Here is a 27,186-nt window from a genome sequence, read left to right on the forward strand (position 1 = left end):
AAAGTGAAGTGAACTTTATTGAAAACAACTGCATTGCCGTCATACACAAACATATTCTGTGTTGTTTGGGTTGTTGATGCTGGGTTATTAGTTCTGGGTAATTGAGACTGAAGGCATAGTTTAGTAAGAGAGTGGCTTTCAGATAGTTATTTTTAGACACCCGTGAGAGTAAATATCTTTCCTGTTCATCTGTTCTGTTGTGTAGTTATCACATGTTAAGGTTGAACATTCACATTTGCGTAGCTTCATTGAGGCTTACAGAAGTGTATGAGTTCCTTAAAAGCCTCTGCAAATCCCAATTTTGGGATGGATACCACCTTATTATATCTAATAAATAATAAATTAATATTCTAGAAGAATGTGTAAAATACAAAACATTAAGATTAAATGTGCAGTATGTAAACTTAACATGATGAACAAGAATGACATTTACTCTCACGGGTGTCCAATAAGATCTATCTGAAAGCCATTCCCCTAATAGGCCACGCCTCCTGAAAATAACCTAAGGATTACATTCAAAAAGACCCAGCTGATAGGTCAACCCAGCACGAAAGTAAAAAAATACCAAACTGAAGGTTAAATAAAACCATGTTTGGGTAATCCCAACCACCCAACATGTTGGGTTATTCACGCAACCCCACTGGCTGGGTCAAAATAAACCAGCTTGTGTTCTGTCCAATATTTACCCAGTGCTGGGTAACCAAAAAACCCAAATTGAGTTGTTTTTAACCCAGCATTTTTTAGAGTGTTGCATTTGAGATTATGATAATATTGGGCACTCTCTAATTCACTGATACACATATCCAAAGATGCTAGTATTTATTTGGGCAGTGGGAGTACAATGGCTGATATCACAGAGGTGATGAGTAGCAGAGTGCTGACTAAGATAACTTGACTTCCAGAGCGATACACCAGGCGACCATTCAACGGCTGGACTGGGCGATAGGTTCCCACCATAGGCTTTCCATCAGCAAACTGAAGCCGAGAAAATGCAGCAAGCTGTATGACACAAAGATAAGAAAAAACATGTTAGACATACAGTAAAAAAATACAACTCAATAAAGACATACAAATAACTTTATGGACTTTATTTTGCAATGCATTTACTATACATTCACTGACAGCAGGTATAGGTATAATGTCAGGTATAAAAGTGACCTAGGTAAGGTGAGGTGTAATGTCAAGCTGTATACACCTGTTGCCTGCTGAGAGGAATGGTATTTCTGAACACGGTCCAAACTACAGCTTCTTTACAGGGAGGTGTGGTGAGAGAGCCCTGGTAGCGGAAGTAGCTGGTCATATTACTCTGAGAGGGGATGAACATGTCCAGGGACACATCACTCAGGGTAGTGTTGGAGTCTAGAGGTGGACACAATAAAGACAATGGAACAAATACAGGGTAAAACTATCTTAAGATGCCCCTATGGAACTACACAGTAATAATTTAAGGTAAAGTGTTGCCCAATACAGTTTATGATGAGAGCTGTAACTGGTCTACAAAATAGGCTACTGTTCATACTACTAGTGATTGCTAATAGCTTTATCGAAGACACTGTGGTTAAAAAACAAGGGTTTTATTACTTTGTATCTAAACTGTCAGCACACTATCACATAGGCCTATCCCTGTATGATCCGGAACATGCATCATTTAGTACCTGGATCCATGCTATTAAAGATACATAACAATAGTTGTTGTCTATAAGCTGACTTACTGGGTATATTGCTTGTGTTCAGAGCATTTATGATGGAGTCGTATTTTTTGTTGGAGCTTCCTGATTGCTGAAAATATAAGAGATATTATCAGGATTATCAGAGAGTATCATCTATCAAATGTCATATGAACCCCATTTTTTCATGTTGTAGAACATTTTATAAGATTAAGCTGAAATAATACCTCATAAAAGAATCCTAGAACTCCAACCCCTGCAAGGTCTTTCAGAGCTTCATCCAAAGAGTTGTACTCCTCTTTTATGTTTACTATATGCAGCTGAGGACGTCAAGAGATATCACTGACAAATATGTCAAAGATTGCAATAAATGTGAATTTGCAAAAGTGTACGTTAATGTGATTGATGTATAATTACTGTACACTTAACGTAGTTTACAAAAGTTAAATCAGAATGGCTGATCTGAATGCTCATTTAAATTCATCAAGTAAGTAGTACACAATTCACTTTGTTTCCTATTCTACAGGCATAGTGCGAATGAACACAAACTTATCATCATCAGCATAACGTCTTGCTTCTTCTTTTCTTTTCTATTAGCCATGTGTGGAATAATAATAACCTTAAGGCCGCGTGCGGGGTTCGATGACAGCTGCTGTCATCAGCATCTGGCTATGGGGAACATTCCTCCGAGACAAGGCCATACCCCAAACTATTCAAAATTCAATATTGCATTCTGTCTCTGTTGTCCATTCAGTTAAGCCTGTACTCGATTGAACTGTATCTAAAAGACCTAAAACTATGTGATAATCATAAATAAATATCAGGAGTTTGAAAATACATTATGGTGTATTATGGGAATGTTTCCTTTCTTTTGGTCATCAAACCTCCATGGGATATCGTTCTCCATCGATGGTGTGTTCTGATCCAGGGCCTCCATCTTTGCCCAAGTGCAGGTGGAGCTGTACTGCCTTGTACGGCACAGCCAGATCTCCACCCTGTACTTTTGCTGTGGCAGGCAGGTCCACCTGAACTGCAGAGAGATGAAAGCTTTAGTCCATGTAAAAGGAAATATCTGGAGTCCATAAACGTTGCATGTACTGTACCATTGTACTGTTAAGCTAATGTTATGGAGCTTTGAGCTTAGATCAGATCTGTGAAATATCAAGGCATTGACTGAATAAGCCTTGCTATTCGTGTTCAATACAACTACAATACACCATGCTGATAATACTGTAACATATGCAGGGGGTTCTGTACTGTAAATGTAAATGCAGCATCTATATCAGGGGCCCACGACCCCATTTTGAAATCTGAAAATTCTCTCCACCCTAACCATGTGAAAAAAATTATGTAAATAACAGTCAATGTTTACTTTTTATTTGGGGCTATGGCAGTCAATTGAAAAACATTGTAACAGTATTTGATTGTCTTCTCAACTTACCATCCCATACTTTTAACGTGGGGCTATGACAGTCAATTGCAAATTAGTCTGACATAATGTTGCTTATCTCACCACCACTAATGAGATGGGTGTGGCTTGATGCATGTCGTGCAGGGGGCGTGGTTGACAGTACACACCTCATCTCTGCTGTCACATCCAACCTGGATCGATATTTGGTTTTAATGCAGACGAGAGCAATAAATCCAGCTTCACACATATGAGCTGGCAAAGGGTACCATGAGTTTTAATGCTCAGAGGGAGGCGACAGGGTATTCCTTCGTAGTGACCCGTGAGTGTGTTGTCTGCAGCAATCGGTCACATGACATCTCGATCAGCTGTTCAATTTCAGTTACCGACATGTCAACAGAGACAGGATCACACAGTCAAATGGATTGGGAAGTAGGTCCCAAGGTGCTCTTCCAAGCGTTGGAGGTGAGCAGTCATCACTCGTGTGGGACACTTACTGATGCTGTTGTCTGTTAGAAACATGCACAGCCAAGGGAAGGGGGCATGGTTCGCTTTTGACTCTCTACAATAATAATTATTTCCTCTGAATCCACTGAGTCAGTCACTCACTCATCTGTAGAATGTTTTTGCATTTCCCCTGCATGCTTGTGTGTGTTCAGTATCCCAACTATGTCTGTTACATAGGCAAGGAGACACATTTTCTTTTCATTAAACAGAAAGTCAACCAAGTCTGTTTGTTTTACCTCCATTGTGAATGACAACAGTTCCTATCTCAATAAAATAAATCTTTCCAACACTCCCCCTTGGTAACCACCAAGCCTAGTGTGAAATAAAACATTGTCTTGCTCTGATCCTATATGTCCACATTGTGTTGTGAACAGGCATGCGCGCAATGGATGTGGTTTGATGCAGATTACAATCGAAGTTACCTGCTGCAGTATATCTCAGAGTTCTGTGCCCAACTTTTTTGCCGCCAGTTGCTCTCGGTGTATCATACAATGTGTCCATATGGCAGAGGGAGACACATTCATAACTAGAGTGCAGAGGCCTTCCCTTTGTCCTGCCATAGATGGTGTCCCATCTGTGCAAAAGCCAACCATTCGATCCCATGGAATCTGTTTTTCAAGAATATAGCCACATAGCACACTGAACATCCCCTGTGCCGTTTCATGCTCGGGAGATATGTCCTCGTGAATAGCATCCCGGGATATGTATAGCAAACAAAATTCAATACATGGGCATCTCGGCCCTGACAGCTAACATCCATTTGGAGAGCATAAGCTGGGGAGTTTGAGTCGTTCAGTCAGAGTTTCCTGTTGATTGCCAGCAATAGCATAAATTCTTTGTTAAACAGTGTTATCTGACAAAGGTATTGATATGAGTTCATGTGCTTCTGCCTGTCCACACAGTTTTTTACACCATATCAATTGCGGCCGGTAATACCAAAGTCTCTGCAATAGTGTGCAATAGCTCTCTGGTTGAATTTTGTCTTTAATATTTGAATAATTCTCATGTAGATATTTAAGGTTAACCACATTACAAAGCTTTTGAGATACAAAGATATTATAATATTTATTTTTCTTCAGGATTTGGTCAATTCTCCTGCGACCGCATTTTCATATTAGGCGATCCCTTGTTTGGGAACCACTGATTTATATAGACATTATTATTATTATTGTTTTTTTCACCCATTTTTCTCCCCAATTTTGTAGTATCCAATTGGTAGTTACAGTCTTGTCCCATCGCTGCAACTCCCATACAGACTCGGGAGATGCGAAGGTCGAGAGCCATGCTTCTTGACACACTGCTCGATTAACCCGGAAGCCAGGCACACCAGTGCCTGGCCAGTGTCAGTGGAAACACAGTCCAACTGGCAACCGTGTCAGCGTGCATGCTCCTGGCCCGCCACAGGAGTCGCTCGAGCGCGATGGGACAAGGACATCCCGGCCGGCCAAAGCCTCCCCTAACGACGCTGGGCCAATTGTGCGTCGCCTCATGGGTCTCCCAGTTGCGGCCGGCTGCGACACAGCCCAGGATCGAACCCAGATCTGTAGTGATACCTCAAGCACTGCAGTGCCTTAGACCGCTACGCCACTCGGGAGGCCGATTTACATAGAAACTCACCAGTGCGACCATTGTTTGTGATGAAACTGTGGAAGGCCTCTTGGTACCCAGTGAATGTGAATGGTGTAAGGCGTCCATCTGGTAGAGTTCTTCTTGTCACAATGTTAATGGGGGACTGGGCTTTTCCGCCACATGCCCCAGCAACCGTTGTCCAACCATCAGGTCCTTCACATGAGTAACGAGACAGAACATTGGTTATGTTTAAGAACTTTGATTCCAATGGGTATTTTAGCATATGTACTGAATGTATATGGTTTACCTATGCAGTTGCCACCACATGTAACCTGGGACTGGTAGCACCAATCTGGAGAAGGGAGTTTTTGGACATTAACCATTTTTTCCCATTGAATGCAATGTACTGACAAAAATGTCAAGCATGTGACGCACATTTTTACCCATTAAATGCAATCTATTAACAAAAATGTCAATGGGACACACCTTTTCCCATTGAATGCAATGTATTGACAATGTCATATATTGTGAAGTATTCCTTTTTGAAAAAACGTGACAGGATGACGTTTTCCTATGATATCATGTTGGGACATCATGAATCATCCAATGGCATAAATAAATGCTGTTTGAGTATTTCACTACCTAAATTCAAAATAAATGACATAAGAGGAGTGTTTAAAAGGAGTGTTTGAATTTTTGTTGTATTAATGCTATTGAATCTCTCCTCAGACTAATATTATTCTGTTTGTCCTGAGGGTACCATTGCCACTGTTCCACCCCTTGTGTTGCGCTGTCATGGTGTATTTGTTATGTTATGGTCCCCTTTGTCAATCAGATAAAGACTGTTGTAAAGGAACACAATTTTAGTGGCTTTTGACAGAGACCATTACCCCAAGGCAAACAACCACAGAGGCAGGCCAAAGTACAATCAAAAGTTCTTGATTATAAATCCAGCTTTTACAACAGTGACAATACACAGTATCACTACGGTCCGATTAGAAACGTACAAAGGGCTAGGACTTAGGGCTATGAGCACCGGCGCAAACTAACACAACAGTTGATTCACTCATGGAGCAGTGGCCAATGTTTGTTTGTCTGGCTCTTTCCGAGCAGGGTTCGTTCGTTCAGCTCTACCCGAACAGGGTTCATTAGTCGATGGCTGGTTTGGTCATCAATGGCAGATTTGGTTGTCGTTGCTGCTTGCTGGACTGTCTCTTGCTCTACGACAGGCCTGCTGGGTTGTAGCGTCAGGCGTGTCCCCCGTGTATGTAGTTGTGGGGGACACAAAACATACGATTACAGCACGAGTGACGAATTTCCGGGCAAGGGTGCTCCATTTAAATCTGCTCCTGCCACACCCTCTAGTGCTCATCCGGTGTATCCTTGACCTGCCGCCACTCCCCCAGTGCTCTCTCCCTCTCCCTCTCTTTGTGTGTGTGTGATTGTGTGGGTGGAGACAGGTGTGCTGGAGTCAGAGCAGATCCCCACCAGCTGCAACCTGTTCCATAATCAAGACCTCTACAAATTCTCAGTCCTGCCACTTCCACACTGCCAGATTGTAATCTCTGCCCAGTCAGTCTATGTTTCTAGCCGTTTGTTCCTGTTTTCCCTTGCCTGATGCTGTTTTCCTCTCCGCTACAGTTCTGCCCACTTTGACTCTGGTCCCTTTCTCCAGTCCGACTTCTCGTCAGTCCTGCTACTCTGTCCTGGATTCCCCACTCTATGCTCCCTTGGATTCCCCTCTGGACCTGCTTACCCTATCCCCACACTTCTCGCTTCAGCCTCAGCACCTGATTTCCAGCAACCCGCCCGAGCTTCCCCTGGCCTGCACTTTTTTTCATTTTGAGTGTTAACTATAACCTAGGTGTCCTCTTTAACAATGTCTACAAGGCTTGCTGCCACCAAATGCATCTGAGACATGGGATGTTAACTTAATGCACATTCTACCCACTCTTTTGCTAGTGTAATCCCTCCAGTCGTTTCTAGACCCAAGTTCCATACCTTTTTGCATGTTCTACAGCCCAACTTTGAATTATGTGTTATAAATCAGGGGTTATACATTTTCTTGTTCTTAAACTGCAAATTGCACCTGCTCCAAGCACTTCGAGCACATTGGTGGATGCACTGCCCCCCTCGCCCCCAGCTCCCTGTCTCCCTCTCCAGCTGAGTCTGACTCGCTAGTACGGCATCTAGCTAGTGGATGTGCCGGTGATGATGCTGAACTGGTGGGATTAATAGCAACGCTGCTAGCTAAGGCATCGCTATCAGGAACAGTTTGCCCCTCACTCCTCTCCTCCAGCACTGACAGTTCTCTGGCTTGTTCTGGGTTCGATTCACCATTTTCTCTGAATTTCTTTACTTAAAAAATGTCATCAAACTCAATTGCCTTTTCTTATCCATTTTTTATTTGGCTTTCCCACGATTCAAATTCAGTTGGGAGATGACCAGCTTAGGCTACGTGATGTAGCCTAAGCTATAGTAATGTACGTAGGGACCTCTTCACTAGCTAACCACCACTACCAAGACCTGTGTCAAGATCAGTTACTTACCCCACCGGCCCGCCCCATAACTTCTATGTACAAATAAGATAGGTCTGGAATCAGTGTGGAAGGATAGGATGATTACACAGAAGGATGATTGCGCTTTTACATGATGGTCTTTCTGGGGGCGGGAGAAAGAACAAGGAGACAACTTGATTTAACGCTCTCCGCTTTTATTAGAATGTTTACAGTGCGAACAGTGAAACAATTCATAAATCAGGCTGCGAGAGGTACCGGCTCAAATTAAGCACTGCTTACTGTAGTATCCTTCTACTTTTTCTTATTATTATTATTGTTTGCCTTCCGCTGCCACCTGTAGGGCCAAAACTGTAAAAGTTACCAAGTCCAAAACAACTTTAAAAAGTGCAGGCTGACCTGTCCACAGGTTGCTTGTAAAAAGTTTTGATACTCTTATATGTTTCACACTACTACAACAACAACAACCACAACTACTGACAATGTGCATACTGTAGGGCCCAAAAGCCTGCAACACAACCACACAAGCACTGACCAGAAATATTGACAACAACCACACAACTACTGACCCCAACAACTACTTACCACAACTACAGACCACAACCACACAACTACTGAGCACAACTACAGACCACAACCACACAACTACTGACCACAACTACTGACCACCGCACTAGCTCTATTTCAGCTCTGATCCTGGACGTGGCTAGCAATCTCTGGTCCGCACTAGCTCGGTCTAGCTTTGGTGTGCTCTAACTAGCTCTGTTCCAGGGTGTTGATAGTAGCTAGCTAGCTCTGGTCTGCACTAGCTGTGGTCTAGCTCTGATCCGCACTAACTAGCTTTGGTCCAGAGTGTAGCTAGTAGCTAGTTAGATCTGGTCCACACTAGCATTTGTCTAGCCCACACCAACTAGCTATTGTCCAGGGCGTTCCTAGTTGCTAGCTCTGGTTCAGCTCTGGTCCAGGGCGTAGCTAGTAGCTAGCTAGCCAGCTCTGGTCCGTACTTGCTCTGGTACAGCTCTGGTCCATGGCATAGCTAGTAGCTAGCTAGCTATCCCTGGTCTGCGTTAGCTCTGGTCTAGCTCTGGTCTGCACTAACTAGCTCTAGTCCAGGGCATAGCTAGCAACTGGCTAAATCTGGTCTGCACTAGCTCTGGTTATCCAGCTTGGCAAAAATGCTTGATTTGATGAGGCAATTCTGACATTATGCATGGCAATATACAATAATTTTGTCCAATTTGTCATGAAAATGCATTGAAGAGGCAAAAGGTTTGTTGACGTGTCGCTTGATTTATGCCTTTATGTGTGCATCAGTCCTTCATGGTCGAATTGCTGCAAAAAAACACCACTAGAGGACACCAATAAGAAGAAGAGACTTGCTTTGGCCAATAAACAAAAGCAGTGGACATTAAAACAGTGGAAATCTGTCCTTTGTTCAGAAGAGTCCAAATTTGAGATTTATGGTTCCAACCACCGTGTCGTTGTGAGATGCAGAGTAGTTGAACAGATTCTCTGCATGTGTGGTTTCAACCTTGAAGCATGGAGGAGGAGGTGTGATAGTATGGGGGTGCTTTGCTGATAACACAGTCAGTGATTTATTTTGAATTCAAGGCACACTTAACCAGCATGGCTACCACAGCATTCTGCAGCGATATGCCATCCCATCTGGTCTGTGCTTAGTGGGACTATCATTTGTTTTTCAACAAGACAATGACCCAACACACCTCCAGACTGTGTAAGGGCTATTTGTCCAAGAAGGAGAGTGATGGAGTGCTGCATCAGATGACCTGGCCTCCACAATCACCCGACCTCAACCCAATTGAGATGGTTTGGGATTAGTGGGACCACAGAGTGAAGGAAAAGCAGCCAACAAGTGCTCAGCATATGTGGGAACTCCTTCAAGACTATTGGAAAATTATTCCAGGTGAAGCTGGTTGAGAGAATGCCAACACTTTTTTGCTTACTACATGATTCCATATGTGTTATTTCATGGTTTTGATGTGTTCACTATTTTTCTACAATGTAGAAAATAGTACAAATAAAGAAAACCCCTTGAATGAGTAGGTGTGTCCAAACTTTTGACTGGTACTGTATATTTTACTCTGTTTGAGAAGATTGCCACATCCCTAACGTGGCCGCACAGTATCTGGTCACTGCTCCTCCGAAGTGTTCTTGTGAGAAAAGCTCAGAATCTGTATGCTGCTTTATCTCTTGATCAGAGTTCAGATTATGACACTGTTAAAGCAGCTATCCTTAGGGCTTATGAGTTGGTTCCAGAGGCATACAGACAACAGTTCTGTAAATTGTGAAAGACACAATTACAAAGTCATGTTGACTTCGCAAGGGAACAAGCATGTATTTTTGATCGGTGATGTGGTTCACAAGAGGTCAAAGACCTTGAGGATTTAAAGACACATACTACTCGAACAGTTCAAGAATTGCCTTCACGAAAGGGTTGCTACCTGCATTTATGAGCACAAGGATCTCACTCTTGAGAAAGCTGCAGTCCTTGCATATGAGTTTGTGTTGACACATAAAACTACCTTCACAAACAAAGCACCCAGTAGTCTGAGGTTTCAGTTTTTTTCCCCGGGGCCCAAAGATAAGGATCGTCAGAAAACTGATTCTTTGTATCCTTCAGTTTGTCATTACTGCTGTGAGAAATGACACATTGCCTTTCAGTGTCCTAAGTTGGAACAGAAAAATGAGAGAGAAAAAAACAGTTTCTTATTGTGGGAGCACTCCAGACCATTAAGACTCTGGTTGGGACTAGTGTATCCCCTAAACAAGATTTTGGATCAGATGTGTATGAACCCTTTGTTTCAGATGGGTTAGTGTCTCTGAAGAGTGGTGATGCTGTTAAGCAGCCTGTGAAAATACTGCGAAACAGTGGGGCAGCCCAGTCCTTCATATGTTAGGGTGTTTTGCCTTTGTCTGACACTTCTGCAACTTGTTTCTGGTTATTTTGTTGTAGGAGTGAGGCCTAGCCTACTGGTGAAAAGGGTCTCATTCATTTTGGGCAACAATTTGGCTGGCAGGAACGTTGTGTCAAATCCTGTCATTTGTAGGGAACCCAGAGTGGAGGAACCATGCGGGTTATCGGAAAAGTACCCTAGAGTGTTCCCAGCATATGCCGTTACACGTGTTATGTCTAAGAAGATAGCCGAAAGCCAATCTAGTATTGAGGAGGATGTCAGTGATTCCACCATGTTCGATCTGTCTAAGACGTTTGTGTGGTCCTGATTTCAGTAAACCTCCTGAGTTGACCTCTCCTTTAAAAACCCCAAAGGTGAGCAAGTTTGTATCACCTCTGACAGAAGAGAGGGTCCCTACAATTGACATCAATGTCTAGTAAGCAGCTCAATGCTGAACAGAGTAAAGATGTTTTCCTCGCCTCTATTTTTATTAAGTTGATATGTCCAGAGGAGGACTTTGATGAAGTTTGTGTGGGTTACTTTGACAGAGATGTTCTGATGAGGAAAGGGCGTTCTTGCACCACTTCTGGGTAAGACGATTGGCCCAGTGTCTCAAAATTGTCACTCCAATTACACTTTGACAAGAGATACTGAGGTTGGCTGATGATGGTAGTATGGCGGGTCAATAAGATGCATGGCCATATCTTGGGTAACTTCTTCTGTCCCGGTCTGAAACAGGATGTTGTGGCTTACTGTAAATCCTGTAACATTTGCCAGCGGACAGGTAAACCGAACCAAGCTGTACCGGTTGCACCTTTGCAGCCTATTCCTGCTTTTGACTAACCTTTCAGCAGTGGACTATGTTGGTCCTTTGCCCAAAGGAAAGAGTGGTAACCAGTTCCTCTTAACTATCATGTGTGCTACCACTTGTTTCCCTGAGGCCATTCCAATGAGGAAAATCACAACTCCTAGTATGGTTAAGACCCTTGTGAAATAATTTAATGTTTGGACTTTCGTAGGTAGTGCAATCAGACCAAGGTTCAAATTTCATGTCAAAGGTCCAGCAAGTGCTACAGCAGTTGGGTGTTACCCATTGTCCCTCTAGTACCTACCACCCAGAGTCTCAAGGTGCTCTTGAGAGATTTGAGAGACTTTGAAATCTATGTGGAGAGTTGACTGCTTTGAGTTCAAGAAAGACTGGGATGAAGGGGACGTTCATGTGCTATTTGCAGGTCAAGAGATTGTTCAGGAATCTCTAGGTTTCAGTCCGAATGAGCTCGTGTTTGTACATCATCTCAGAGGTCATTTGAGCTTGCTGAGAGAGAGGTTGTTGCAGGACAAACACAAAAAAAACCTTCAATACAGATTGCACCGCGCCTGTGAGTTTGCCAGTGAGAATTTTGTTCCACAAACCAAAATGAAAGTTTGGTATGATCAAAAGACCCAAAACCACACGTTCGGTGTGGGTGACCAAGTCCTGGTTTTGTTGCCCATTCTGGGGTCACCATTACAAGTTCACTTTTCAGGACCTTACACCATCGATGAAAAAGTTGCTAATCTGGGTTACCGCATCACCACACCAGAGCGCAGTAAGAGCATGTGTCATGTCAAAATACTGAAACTGTATTTCTCCCGCTGCAATCGGCAGAGAAGTCGGTGGGAACCGGTTTTGATCCTCTACCTGTTGCCACTGGCGTCACTTGTCCATAGCCTTCTTCGAGAGCTCAAGGAAAGCCCAACAAGCCCGGTCGGTTGAGTAAGTTAGACATTCTGGAAAACCTTGATATATTGTTGCACTGCTTTTTAGAATATCAGGGTTTAATTTCAGATGTGCCAACTCAGATAAATGCACTAGAGCATTATATTGATGTTGGGGACTCTGCCAATCAAACAACATGTCTATCGAGTGATTCCTGAAAAGATAGAAAAAATCCGCAGTGAAGTGGAGTTCATGCTTGAGCACGGCATTGCACAACACGGCAACAGTCCGTGGAGTTCACCCTGTAAATTAGTAACTAAGGCAGATGGCTCTCTGTGGTTTTGTTCAGATTTTTTGCAAACTCAATGCCATTACTAATTCAGACTCGTAACCTTTGCCCCGGGTCGACAATTGTGTAGGCCGTGTTAGCACTGCCAAGTACGTTAGTTCGACCTGTTGAAGGGATATTGGCAGGTCCCTCTGAGCATACCAAAGAGCTGTCTGCTTTTGTCACTCCAGATGGTTAATTGTCCTACCTTCATCTTCCATTCGGTTTGAGAAATGCCAGAGCCATGTTTCAAAGGCTCATGCACATAGTGCTACGTGGTCTGGAAAATGCAGAGGCCTATTTTGACGATGTGGTTGTATTTAATGTCACCTGGCCAGAACACCTTCAGAAAATTGAGTCTGTTAGAAACAATTTTTCCCCTGCCAACTTGACAGTGAACCTGTCAGAGTGAAATCGCCCAAGCATCAGAGAAGTATCTTGTGAAGGTGGTCGGGCAAGGGAAGGGCCAACCGGTCTTGGCAAAAGTGGAGGCCCTCAATAACCTTCCAGTGCGCAGATTCTTGGGAATGGCTGGCTACTACCGGGCATTTTGCAAGAACTTTGCCCAGCATGTTGCTCCAATAACAGTTTTGACGAATCCGAACGTCGTTTTCCATTGGAGCCCAGACTGTCAGGAAACTTTTTTAAGAAGACAAAGACTCTTTTGGTCTCTGCACCAGTGCTAGCTGCTCTGGATTTCCATTGTCTATTTGCTTTGAACGCCAATGCCAGCGACGTAGGAGCAGGTGCGGTGCTTCCACAGAAAGAGTACAACAATATCGAGCACCCTGTGGGGTACTTTTCAAAGAAATGGGCCTCATATCAGAAACACTACTTGACAATCGAGAAGGAGACACTAACTTTGGCACTGGCTCTTCAGCACATTGACGTTTATGTATTGGTCTCTACCCCTCTTGTGGTCTATACCGATCATAACCTTCTTATTTTCCTGCGAAAGACGCGCTCCACGAATCATCGACTCCTTTGCTAGAGTCTCATATTTCAGGAGTTTCCCCCTGAAATCAGACATGTCTGTGATAAGGACAACTTGGTTGCTGATTGTCTTTCAAGGGTGGGCAGTCAATAAGTTTAGTGTTTTGTGTTTAGCCAGTGTGTAGCTCTGGCACACATTTTGTTTTGGCTGCACATTTTGGCGTAATGGAGACGGGTTTTGTTTCGGTTGGGCTCGTCAAAAGGGGATGAGAGTTACAGAAACGTACAAACATCAAAATGTACCTGTTCTTCAAAATGTCAGATTTTTAGGTAGCTATATAAAAATAAATAAATGAAAAAAAGTTATAGAAAAATGTATATTTATCAAAATGTATAAAAAAGAAGAGATCTGTTTTGTCTTGTATGAGAGACCGCCAGTTATCACCATGTTTTTATTGGCGAAAGCGATACATTTAAGTTGATTTTAAAATGGAAGTTGTTTTCTGTTGGTAAAAATATGGGATATATTTGCTGTCTTACCTGGAAAGGTGTTATAGGCTTTGGGGTTTTGCACAATGTAGTTTTTGATTTCAAGGTTGGTTCTGTTTGGGTGTGGCTTGCTCTGATTGGAAACATCCTCGTTGGTCAGGATGTGTTGCACCTGTCACCTCGTTAGTCAGTCGTTAGTTTCACCTGTGCTGGTTTGCTCCACTTGCTTTTAGCTCAATACTGTCCCGCCCTGACCTGAGAGAGACGGTTTATTTCTCTATTTTGTTAGGTCAGGGTGTGGGGTGGGCAGTCTGTGTTATATTTCTATGTTGTCCTTTTCGTTGATTGGCCAAGTATGGTTCCTAATCAGAGGCAGCTGTCTATCGTTGTCTCTGATTGGGAATCATACTTAGGCAGCCCTTTTTCCCTCCTTTAGTGTGGGATCTTGTTTTTGTACAGCTCAGTAAGCCTGCAGAACGTGATGTTCGCTTTTCGTTGTTTATTATTTTGATTTAGTGTTCTGAGTTAAATAAAATAGAAATATGAACACTTACCACGCTGCACCTTGGTCTTCTCCTTACGACGATCGTCACAGAAGATCCCACTACAATAAGACCAAGCAGCGTGGTATGGACCAGTGGACATGGGAGGAGATTCTGGACGGGAAAGGACCCTGGAGTCAGGCTGGGGAGTATCGCCGTCCGAGGGAGGAGATTGAGGCCGCGAAAGAGGAGCGGCAATATTACGAGGCACTATACCAACCACGAGGCAAGCACGAGAGGCAGCCCCCCCCCCAAAAAAAATTGGGGGGCACACGGGGAGATTGGCAGAGTCAGGGTGGAGACCTGAGCCAACTCCCTGTGCTTACCGTGGGGAGAGTAGGACTGGTCAGGCACCAGGTTATGTGGTAATGCGCACGGTGTCTCCAGTGCGCAGCCACAGCCCGGTGCGCTCTGTGCAAGCTCCCCGCAGTGGCCGTGCTAGAGTTGGCATTCAGCCAGGAAGGATTGTGCCGGCCCTAAGCTCCAGACCTCCAGTGCGCCTCCACGGCCCAGTATACCCTGTGCCTGCTCTGCACACCCAGTCTTCAGTGCATCTCCCCAGTCCGGTGAGACCTGTTCCGGCTCCACGTAAGAAGCCTCCAGTGATGATTCATGGTCCGAAGCCTCCAGTGATGATTCATGGTCCGACGCCTCCAGTGATGATCCATGGCACGACGCCTCCAGTGATGATCCATGGCCCGGAGCCTCCAGGGATGATCCATGGCCCGGAGCCTCCAGTGATGATCCATGGCCCGGAGCCTCCAGTGATAATCCATGGCAAGAAGCCTGTAGGGATGATCCATGGCACGAAGCCTCCAGTGATGATCCATGGCACAAAGCCTCCAGTGGTGCCCCATGGCAAGGAGCCTGCAGCGATGGTCCCCAGTCCGGAACCTCCTGAGAGGGCCCGCAGTCCGGAACCTCCTGAGAGGGCCCGCAGTCCGGAACCTCCTGAGAGGGCCCGCAGTCCGGAACCTCCTGAGAGGGCCCGCAGTCCGGAACCTCCTGAGAGGGCCCGCAGTCCGGAACCTCCTGAGAGGGCCCGCAGTCCGGAACCTCCTGAGAGGGCCCGCAGTCCGGAACCTCCTGAGAGGGCCCGCAGTCCGGAACCTCCTGAGAGGGCCCGCAGCCCGGAGTCTCCAGCGGCGGCCCGCAGCCCAGAGTCTCCAGCCGTGGCCCGCAGCACAGAGCCTCCAGCGATGATCTACGGTCCGGTTCCTCCGACGATGACCCACGGTCCGGTGGCACAAAAGCAGAGGGATCAGCGGGCAGAGCGGGGGCTACGCCCCGAACTGGAGCCGCCACCATGGGTAGATGCCCACCCGGACCCTCCCCTATAGGTTCAGGTTTGCGGCCGGGCGTCCGCACCTTTAGGGGGGGGGGGGTACTGTCACGCCCTGACCTGAGAAAGACGGTTTATTTCTCTATTTTGTTAGGTCAGGGTGTGCGGTGGGCAGTCTGTGTTATATTTCTATGTTGTCCTGTTTGTTGATTGTCCGAGTATGGTTCCTAATCAGAGGCAGCTGTCTATCGTTGTCTCTGATTGGGAATCATACTTAGGCAGCCCTTTTTCCCTCCTTTAGTGTGGGATCTTGTTTTTGTACAGCTCAGTAAGCCTGCAGAACGTGACGTTCATTTTTCGTTGTTTATTATTTTTATTTAGTTTCTGAGTTAAATAAAATAGAAATATGAACACTTATCACGCTGCACCTTGGTCTTCTCCTTAAGACGATCGTCACAAATACTATAAATTGGTGTGTTGTTTTTTTGGGGGGGGTGTGGGCGGGATTTAGTGGGCACTTATGGTGGGTTTCTTTTAGGACCCAGATTATTGTTGCTAGTCAATTTTTAGTGGACACCCCCTTGAGTGTCTTTGAGAATCCCTCCTAAAACCCCACCTGTTTTGTTCTGGTTGCCGTGGCTTATTTGTTAGTTCCCTATTTCTGAGCTATGATGTTTTTCGTATTGGGGAACATAACAAGTTTATTCATGCATTTCTATGGTATTTATTGTGAAGCTGCAAAGTATCAAGCGTTTGGTTTGTGGGATATTTAACTAGTTATTTTCCACTCAAGCATAGCTTTGCTGTAGTTTAATTCATTTCAGTTAGAAATAACTTAAGGTTTAGCTGACTACATTTTCACTGAAGCTTCCCCAACATTGTATACCCAATGCCAGTACACACAAATACAACAAATACATCAAGTTTCAACCCCTTTTAGGTACTAAGATTGAATAAATCAAACAATAACAAAACTCACCTGCCCCTTGAATCTTCACAAAGATGGCGAAGAAAAATGAAATAAGTAAATGCATTGTGATTTATGTTTGCTTGGGTCAAACTCAATCAGTTATTTTCTAAATGATGCCACACGCAGAGCATCTGGTAAATAACTGTTAGGTGGCAAGGTCCTCTAGAAAAGGCAACCCCTCCCACTAGGTTGTATCCATACCTGTTAATATTAAATATTAGTGAGATCTCCTTGTAGGCTATTTTCTCAGCACTACTCTGATCAGAGAGTTGGCATATCATTTTATGACTTTGGTGTACTCTCACATGATGAGTAAATAGTAACTATTTCAACTGTGATGAATACAACTAGCTATGATATTTCACCAATTTACTAAAGGATTGATTCATCACCACTAAGCTACTCTTTAGAAGTAACATGTCATATGTAGCCTACGGGCCAAAAAATTAATTATTGACTTTCATCTGCATTCTGTCACAAGGTTTGCATCACAGGACGTTTTACTGCCCTTAGGCCTATTATAGCTAACTACAGTCTAATGACATAGAACAGGTTTCAATGTCATTTGTGAAGTATTCTTTGCAAACTGCTTAATTACTTTTATGATGTGCTCCACATTCCTCACAGTAGAATATGATCTTGTAGAAAACATTCTGTGTCAAATGAAGCACATTTGTAAATGACTCTCAAATGGTTTCACCATGGTGTTTTAACCTATGGAACGTTGTGCATGAAGTCCTCTTAACTTGATTTTAGAAACTGGCAGCTGAGTGTCAGGGCGCTGGGCACAGGGGCACCTATGTGGATGTGTGCATGAACAAAGCTGGCCTGGCCCATCCAGAGTCACTGCAGAATGGCAAAACCGATGGCTAGAGGACGATGATTGATGTAGGTGTCACTGTCAATGATTATATATGGAAGCCCATTCCCACCACCCAATTAATTTTTCAAATGTCGATACTATCTAAACATTTTGAGATAAAAACAGAGAACAAGTCAAGACTTTGGTACTATAAGGTTCTATCTGCGCAACGCATAGTTCTGAGATATTGAGCATTTACGTTTCACATCCCAGATTCTCACATCTCAGTTCTTCTTTCATAATCCATTAAGGTCCTCACCGTAAAGGTACCTAAAGTGTGAATATCAAAATCCTAAGACATTTGTAAATCCGTTTTTTTAGGGGGTTGCAATCGCAGATTGAACCTTATGCCTCTGGAATGTCAATCTATTTAAATAAGGTTCTATCTGCCACAGAATGTTAAAATTCTTTCAATTTCAGAAAAGTGCAGCCATTTAATTATTAAATATAGAGAATACACTTCCTTCTTTCTAATTACATCATCAAATATATGAATTCATATTCATCACACATTTGTTAAAGTGATAGTTCCCTAAAATGACACTACTGTATATCCTATGGATAACTAGCAACATTGCTAAAGCTTAGCTCTGGATGACTATACTAATATGTTTTTCTGTTCTCTGACACCCAACGTCAGTAATCTACTTGCTAGTTATCAATGAAATGTGGTAAGTTTGTATTTTTAGTGAAATACCCCTTCCATGGAGGTTTTCATATCGATATAGAACAAGACAAAAACAGCAATGCCTCTGCTACGGGCCTTAAACATACTCTAAGGCACTTGTTTTTATTTGTTTTTACCATAAAAAGTTTACGTTACGGCCATTCTTCTGAAAAAGTGGTGAAAAAAAATCTAAGTAATTTAAAAAGAGTACAAGAACCTATGATATGAATAGTCAAGGACTTGGGACTATAAGGTTCTATCTGCAAAATGTATAATTTTGAGAATTTTTCAAGTCCCAGATCTCAGAACTGTTTTGTGATGTCTTCAATCAATCAATCAATCAATCAAATGTTTATAAAGCCCTTTTTACAAAGTGCTATACAGAAACCCAGCCTAAAACTCCAAACAGCAAGCAATCCAGATGTAGAAGCATGGTGGCTAGGAAAAACTCCCTAGAAAGGCAGGAACCTAAGAAAAACCTAGAGAGGAACCAGGCTCTGAGAGGTGGCCAGTCCTCTTCTGGCTGTGCACGAGTTGAGATTATAACAGTACATGGCCAAGATGTTCAAATGTTCAAAGATGACCAGCAGGGTCAAAAAATAATAATAATCACAGTGCTTGTAGAAGGTGCAACAGGTCAGCACCTCAGGAGTAAATGTCAGTTGGCTTTTCATAGCCGAGCATTCAGAGACAGCAGGTGTGGTAGAGCGAGAAAGAGTCAAAAACAGCAGGTCCGGGACAAGGTAGCACGTCCAGTGAACAGGTCAGGGTTCCATAGCCACAGGCAGAACATTTCAAACTGGAGCAGCAGCATGACCAGGTGGACTGAGCACAGCAAGGAGTCATCAGGCCAGGTAGTCCTGAGGCAAGGTCCCAGGGCTCAGGTCCTCCGGGAGGGGAGGGAGAGGGAGAGAGAATTAGAGGGAGCATACTTCAATTCACACAGGACACCAGATAAGACAGGAGAAGTACTCCAGATATAACAGATTAATCCTAGTCCCCCGACACATAAACTATTGCAGCATAAATACTGGAGGCTGAGACAGGAGGGGTCGGGAGACACTGTGGCCCCGTCCGACCATACCCCCGGACAGGGCCAACTAGACAGGCTATAACCCCACCCACTTTTCCAAATTACAGCCCCCACACCACTAGAGGGATATCTTCAAACCACCAACTTACTACCCTGAGACAAGGCTGAGTATACTGTAGCCCACGAAGAGCTCCCCCACGGCATGAACCCGAGGGGGGTGCCAACCCGGACAGGAAGATCACGTCAGTGACTCAATCCACTCCCTCCTAGGGATGGCATGGAAGAGCACCAGTAAGCCAGTGACTCAGCCCCCGTAATAGGGTTAGAGGCAGAGAATCCCGGTGGAGAGAGTGGAACCAACCAGGCAGAGACAGCAAGGGCGGTTCGTTGCTCCAGTGCCTTTCCATTCACCTTCACACCCCTGGGCCAGACAAGACTCAATCATAGGACCTACTGAAAAGATGAGTCTTCAATAAAGACTTAAAGGTCAAGACCAAGTCTGTGTCTCTCACATGGATAGGCAGACCATTCCATAAAAATTGACCTTTATAGGCGAAAGCCCTGCCTCCAGCTGTTTGCTTAGAAATTCTACGGACAATAAGGAGGCCTGCATCTTGTGACAGTAGCATACGTGTAGGTATGTACGACAGGACCAAATCGGAGAGATAGGTAGGAGCAAGCCCATGTAATGCTTTGTAGGTTAGCAGTAAAACATTGAAATCAGTCCTAGACTTAACAGGAAGCCAGTATAGAGAGGCTTGCACTGGAGTAATATGATCAAATTTTGGGGTTCTAGTCAAGATTCTAGCAGCCGTGTTTAGCACTAACTGAAGTTTATTTAGTGATTTAACCGGGTAGCCTGAAAGTAGAGCATTGCAGTAGTCTAATCTAGTATTGACAAAAGCATGGATTCACTTTTCTGCATAATTTTTGGACAGAACATTTCTGATTTTTGCAATGTTATGTAGCTGGAAAAAAGCTGTCCTTGATATGTTCGTCAAAAGAGAGATCAAGGTCCAGAGTAACACCAATGTCTTTCACAGTTTTATTTGAGACGACTGTACAGCCATCATGATTAATTGTCAGATCCAACAGAAGATCTCTTTGTTTCTTGGGACCTAGAACTAGCATCTCTGTTTTGTTCGAGTTTAAAGGTGAAACATTTGCCACCATCCACTTCCTTATGTCTGAAACACAGGCTTCCAGGGAGGGCAATTTTGAGTATTCACCGTGTTTCATCGAAATGTACAGCTGCATAGCAGTGAAAGTTAACATTATGTTTTCTGAAAGACATCACCAAGAGTTAAAATATAGAGTGAAAACAATAGTGGCCCAAAACGGAACCTTGAGGAACACCAAAACTTACAGTTGATTTGGACAAACCATCAACATTTACCACCTTCACGATTGCAGTCTCAGTGCTATGATGGTGTCTAAAACCAGACTGAAGCGTGCCGTATACAGTATGTCTTTAGGAAGGCAGTGAGTTGCAACAGCTTTTCCAAAAATGTTTGAGAGGAATGGGAGATTCGATATAGGCCGATAGTTTTTTATATTTTCTGGGTCAAGGTTTGGCTTTTTCAAGAGAGGCTTTATTACTGCCACTTTTTTGTGAGTTAGGTACACATCTGGTGGATAGGGAGCCATTTATTATGTTCAACATGGGAGGGCCAAGCACAGGAAGCAACTCTCAGTAGTTTAGTTGGAATAGGGTCCAGTATGCAGCTTGAAGGTTTAGAGGCCATGACTAATTTCATGAATGTGTCAAGAGATATAGGATTAAGTGTCTCCCTTGATCCTAGGTCCTGGCAGTGTTGTGCAGACTCAGGACAACTGCGTTTTAGAGAAACACACAGATTTAAAGAGAATTTGCTTTCTAATGATCATGATCTTTTCGTCAAAGAAGTTCATGAATTTATCACTGCTGAAGTGAAAGCCATACTCTCTTGAGGAATGCTGCTTTTAAGTTAGCTTTTTGACAGTATACATTTTTTTGGGGGGGGGTTGTTCTTATTCTCCTCAATTAAGTTGGAAAAATAGGATGATCGAGCAGCAGTGGTGGAGCACCTCTTTCATGAATCAATAAGTACTGTATATCACCTTATATTCAATAATGTTTTATTGACAACCCAGCATTGTGTGATTGGATTGCAGATAGAACCTGATACCACCAAGTTTAATAGTGTTTACGCAGAGAGAACATTCTGAGTTTTACTTTCCTTTAAAAAAAATCTGACATATCTCACATGTAAATGACCACCTAAAGAACAACTGGGCTATCTAGCTGTCTGGCTGGACGGACCTAGCTATCTTGCCGGCCGGCCGGACCTAACTATCCTGCCGGCTGGACCTAGCTATCTGGCTGGTCGGTCGGCCGGACCTAGCTATCTTGCCAGCTGGACCTAGCTATCTGGCTGGTCGGTCGGCCAGACCTAGCTATCTTGCCAGCTGGACCTAGCTATCTGGCTGGTCGGTCGGCCGGACCTAGCTATCTTGCCAGCTGGACCTAGCTATCTGGCTGGTCGGTCGGCCGGACCTAGCTATCTTGCCAGCTGGACCTAGCTATCTGGCTGGTCGGTCGGCCGGACCTAGCTATCTTGCCAGCTGGACCTAGCTATCTGGTTGGCCCTTTCCTATGTACGCCTTTCCTACGCACTTCTCAGTAGTTGGTATTCAGACTTACCTTATGCAGGACCGTAACGGGCTTTGCAGGTGTGGTTCCCTTACGTGCTCTGAATACATTTAATTAAACTGCTGAAAACCCTCCCACTTGCTGGCCAATATTTTCGTGTCAAGTTTTCATTCAATAGGGTTTTCAGTACATTTATCTAAAGCCATCCCTTTAAATGTGGTGTACCTTTAATTTACATTTTCTCAACAGACTCACTATAATATATGGAGAGAACGGTTCAGAATATTAAGGATCAATGAATAAAAGCCATGTAAATAAATGCACACATATTTGTTTCCTTTTCAGCACCAATAGATGTGTATGTTATTTAAGGTTAGGAAAGTATTCATGAATAATAATACAAAAATAGGTTTTGAGAGCCTTTACATACAAAATATATTGTTGAATCAAAAATACAGTGGTTTGTTTCATCCTGAAAGTTGTCATATTCACTTGTTCAATTAGAAAGTTAGAAAAGTCTATAATAGGGGCTGAACAGTAGTCCTATAAATCTACCCTAACAATCCTCACTCATTTGGTCTGTGTTCCATAATGATTCAAATAGGCTACATATTCCAAATTATTGCACAAGTTGTAATACGTTAGCCTACTATGATCCACTATTGCTACTGTAGTCATCCTCAGGAATAACCAGATCAACGTGACAAATAGAAAGAAAGGTAAACTGACAATGGAATGGAATGAGGCAAAATATAAGTTAAATAACAAGTGACAGTTATAAATGTGTGTGGGTATAACTGACAGTGGCTACCGATACTGGCTAATATGTAACACCAATACAAATTTTAAAAAATACTGTGAAAAGTCTGGGCATTTAATTAAAACATTATAGAAAACATAAGTACACTCGGTAGGTTTGTAGGTTTGGCACTTTCCTGTCATTTGTGCATGGCTACAGAAGCCTATAGCTTTTGTCTCCAAATTTCACCCCTGCAAGTTATAAGGCCAGCATTTCATAAACTTTACAGAGGTATGCTTAATGTTGATAGGCTTCAGTTTGTTGCTATATGACTGGTTTCACATTTGTCTCTAGCGATCACAATGTAAAATTGATCTAAAACAATTGTAATTTATATTTATCCAAATGGCTTACTCTTTTACCTAGATCTTATCAATAGCTCCTATCAAGTTGTAAATTACAGTGCATGGAGAATGGTGTTATTTCTATCGGGGAAAAGAAAGTAGACACTGTTCCACTTGGAACCGACAGGTTGCTCAACTCTCGACTATTCATTGTTTCATGGCCCGTTAAGGTGTTGGATTTATGAGGGAATTAAGTCAAGGTCAGAATACAACATATCTGTAGACACACCTCTGCCACACAAAAGTGCATTAAAGGGAATTAAGTTGCATTTATGCGCGTATAACTTTGGTCTGAATCGGACCCTATGTGAATGACTTGTTTTTGAGGAAAAAGTCACAGAACCTTATAGTCCCAAGTTCAAGAGGTGTCAATGTCATTAGACTCTAGTAAGCTATAATAAGCCTAAGTGCAGTAAAACGGTGTGTGATGCAAACCTTGTGACAGAATTCAGGTGACCTTGTCAATTATTAATTTTTGGGCCCATAGGCTACATATGACATGTTACTTCTAAAGAGTAGCTTAGCCTGGTGATGAATCAATCCTTCAGTAAAATCTGGGAAATATCATAGCTAGTAGTATTCATCACAGTTTAAATAGTTATTGTTTACTCATCACGTGAGGGTAAACAGCTTCTCAAAATAAGTACTGGTATGTAGTTATTAACCCTAGTTATTCCTCATTGGAATAAGTTAAACTACAGCAAAGCTATGTGGAAAGTAACTAGCTAAATATACTACAAAATAAATGCTTGCTATTTTGAAGCTGCACAACAAATACCATAGAAGTGAATTCATAAAATAGAAAAGGACATTTCCTGAAGAAACTTTGTTGTGCTTGCTCCTCTTTAAGTGTTTTTCATGGTAATTAAATACATTGTAGTGGTAATGACGGCAGTAGTAATGGTAGTAATACTAATGGTAGTAATAGGGTTTTAATAGGTTAGGTATAGTGACCTATTTTGGGGTGGTTTTGTAGAGTTATTATAGTGGGTTATAGTAATGGTAGTGGTAGTGATAGTAGTGGTACACTCTTAGAAAAGAAGGTGCTATCTTGAACCTAAAAGGGTTATTTGGTTGTCTCCCTAGGAGAACCCTTTGAAGAACTCTTTTAGGTTCCATTTTCGTGAACATTTTTACAAAATCATCACATATTGCCATGCAAAATGTCAGTTGCCGCAGCAAAATCAACAATTTCTGCCCTCAAAATATCACAAACAATCACTGAGCAATTCTGGATGGACTAAGTAGTGGTGACTGTGTCAGTGGTGGTGGTAGTAGTTGTGGTAGTTAATGCAATAGTACTGGTATTATTAGTGACTGTGGTAAATTGCAGCATAAAGCTTTATTGAAGCAATCTAAGTTGAGTCAGTCTGAATGCCCTGGACCAGAGCTGGCTAGGTACTATTTACGCCATGTGCCAGAGCTAGCTAGCTACAGTGGCTTGCGAAAGTATTCACCCCTCCCCCCCTTGGCATTTTTCCTATTTTGTTGCCTTATTACCAGTCGAGTGTTACTTTAGCAGTATGCTTAGGGTCATTGTCCTGCTGGAAGGTGAACCTCCGTCCCAGTCTCAAATCTCTGGAAGACTGAAACAGGTTTCCATCCATGATTCCTTCGATTCTGACCAGTTTCCCAGTCCCTGCCGATGAAAAACATCCCCACAGCATGATGCTGCCACCCCCATGCTTCCCCACGGGGGACCAGTATGAAAAAAAAAGAGAAAAAAAAGTATGAAATTCACTACTGTAAGTCGTTCTGGATAAGAGCGTCAGCTAAATGACGTAAATGTAAATGTAAATGTAATGGTGCTCTCGGGGTGATGAGAGGTGTTGGGTTTCCGCAAGACATAGCGTTTTCCTTGATGGCCAAAAAAAGCTCAATTTTAGTCTCATCTGACCAGAGTACCTTCTTCCATATGTTTGGGGTCTCCCACATGCCTTTTGGCGAACACCAAACGTGTTTGCTTATTTTTGTCTTTAAGCAATGGCTTTTTCTGGCCACTCTTCTTTAAAGCCCAGCTCTGTGGAGTGGACAGCTTAAAGTGGTCCTACGGACATGTAGCGTGGTTCGTTCTGCGTTGTGTATTTTTATTTAGGACACTGCCACAACTGGAATTCTGTTGGTAGAATCATTTTTATTCGACCTGCACACGAAGAGACAACACACAATATGTTAGCCCTCGGTGCAGTCACAGCTCTCGGGCACCTTGCTAGCTGAAGGTCCGGCAAAAGAGCGGGAACTGCATACATACATTCAGTGCCCAACAGCACACTATACAATTAAAATGATATACAACATATTCAGAACAAAATAAAAGACATACCTGCACACGAAGAGACAACACACAATATGTTAGCCCTCGGTGCAGTCACAGCTCTCGGGCACCTGTGTGAGCACATAGCAACTCACTCAAACACGGTCCCAAATACTCCCAAGTTACAATAGGTACCCTAATTAGCGAGCTTGGTGAAAGTTGTTAACATAAATCTTTATAATTGTTCACATTGTAACAAAACCTATAGTTGCGTAACAGCACTTTATGTAACTTTACCACAGTTTTATATTGCCAAATTACGGCGCCAAGGACAACATACCTTGCTAGCTGAAGGTCCGGCAAAAGAGAACGATAAAAGGGTACGTAAGTACGGATAACCCGCGATGGACCAAACCAAAATATACAAACTTTTACAATTAGGTGTATTTACAATATAGATATCAAAAAATGTTTGTACACTGAAAAATAACATTAACTATGCTGCTGTAATTAAATAAAGAAAACACATTGAATTATTATTATTAACTTATTAACATCCCCTCTTGACCTGGCCTACATGAACTGTCCTTGTGCGCAACTTGGTGCATAATCTAGGGGAACAACATCACTCTACTACATTCACCCCCACTGTTTTACACTAGATTATAGGCACAAAACAAAACACATTACCTCGAAGGTAACAAAGCAAAGAAAAAAAAGAAATTCACACCCACAGAGCGACGGAGTAACCCAGTGTAGTCCCTTAAGTCTAGACCCACAAATGGTCGATCAGCTGGAAAGCTATCCCGCGAAGGATTAGGAAAAATAAGAGGTAGCTAATCCCTTATTCAAACGTATACAAAAAATGCCAAATACATTTTATGCTGATGAACTACACACAAAGTTACATGAATTGTCAAAAATATTAGACCAACCCACAAATCACTCTAAGACCCAGTTAGATTACCATATAGACCCCAAAAAATGAAAAGGTAGGCAATATCCTACCGTCACTGAGAAACCAAGAACGGTTTCATTTCCTGTGTAGACATAGTTTGGATTAACCTATTCACTGGCTTAATAAATCTACCTAGTCTAGTCCGAACACCCTCACCCAAAAACCTAGCAGGAATGTCACGGACAGCACTAACCGTGCTCAGAGGTCTAACCTCAGGTTGGGGAATACTACAACTCGGCCTATCCGGAGCCAGCACACTTTCAGTTACAGACTCAACACTAGTAGTGTCAGACGACTGATCAGAATCCTGGTAGATTGCCACAGACCACACTGACAAAGCATCTTCAACCAAGTTAACAACATCTGTTACAGCACCATCCCCACTGAATGGAGTTTCGCCATCAGAACTCTTGTAGGCTTTGGGGATCTCTCTCTGGTCCACTTCTACTGAGCACACCTCACTCAAGGGGACGTCATATGGCCGTTCCACTTCACTTCCATCAACTGGGACTACACCATCCTCTTGGAATATCCTCCCAGAAGACTCAGGAAGGCTTGCTACCCAGTGGACAGTCCTTGCGTCACTCCCATCCATTTTGCTGGACGCTGCAGACATCTCAGAGAACACGTCACCACTCGATAGATATCTGTGACTCTCAGGTTCCTCCCAAGAAGGCAAAGGCAGAAAGTTGACTGGCATAATCAGGTTCCTATGCACCGTCTTGATGCGTCCAGTGGTAGGGTGCTGTATACGATATGTGTTCAGTGAGCTGTTCTTCGCAACAACTATGTACACCGCACTGTCCCAGCGA

At 43.2% G+C, this 27,186-nt stretch overlaps 1 protein-coding gene across 1 annotated transcript; it reads right to left on the bottom strand.

Moving 5' to 3' along the window:
• LOC106612801 (carbonic anhydrase 4) lies at positions 1–17,008 on the bottom strand. The gene is made up of 8 exons (XM_014214317.2): positions 16,835–17,008; positions 5,459–5,503; positions 5,200–5,364; positions 2,552–2,697; positions 1,895–1,987; positions 1,713–1,779; positions 1,196–1,359; positions 1–999 (listed from the first exon to the last, which is right to left on the bottom strand). The coding sequence occupies exons 1-8, from the start codon at positions 16,887–16,889 to the stop codon at positions 820–822; spliced, it is 915 nt and encodes a 304-aa protein (XP_014069792.1). The 5' UTR covers positions 16,890–17,008; the 3' UTR covers positions 1–819.
• Between the last annotated feature and the right edge of the window lie 10,178 nt (positions 17,009–27,186).

Source organism: Salmo salar, chromosome ssa09 (assembly GCF_905237065.1).
Source record: "Salmo salar chromosome ssa09, Ssal_v3.1, whole genome shotgun sequence".
Classification (NCBI taxonomy): Eukaryota; Metazoa; Chordata; class Actinopteri; order Salmoniformes; family Salmonidae; genus Salmo; species Salmo salar.

Coding starts and splice junctions, on each gene's coding strand:
- LOC106612801 (XM_014214317.2), bottom strand. CDS start 16,889: ATGCATTTACTTATTTCATTTTTCTTCGCCATCTTTGTGAAGATTCAA. Junction 5,365..5,458: donor ATGTGGTGGCAACTGCATAG/GTAAACCATATA, acceptor ACTCATGTGAAG/GACCTGATGGTTGGACAACG. Junction 1,360..1,712: donor GAACACAAGCAATATACCCA/GTAAGTCAGCTT, acceptor GTCCACCTCTAG/ACTCCAACACTACCCTGAGT.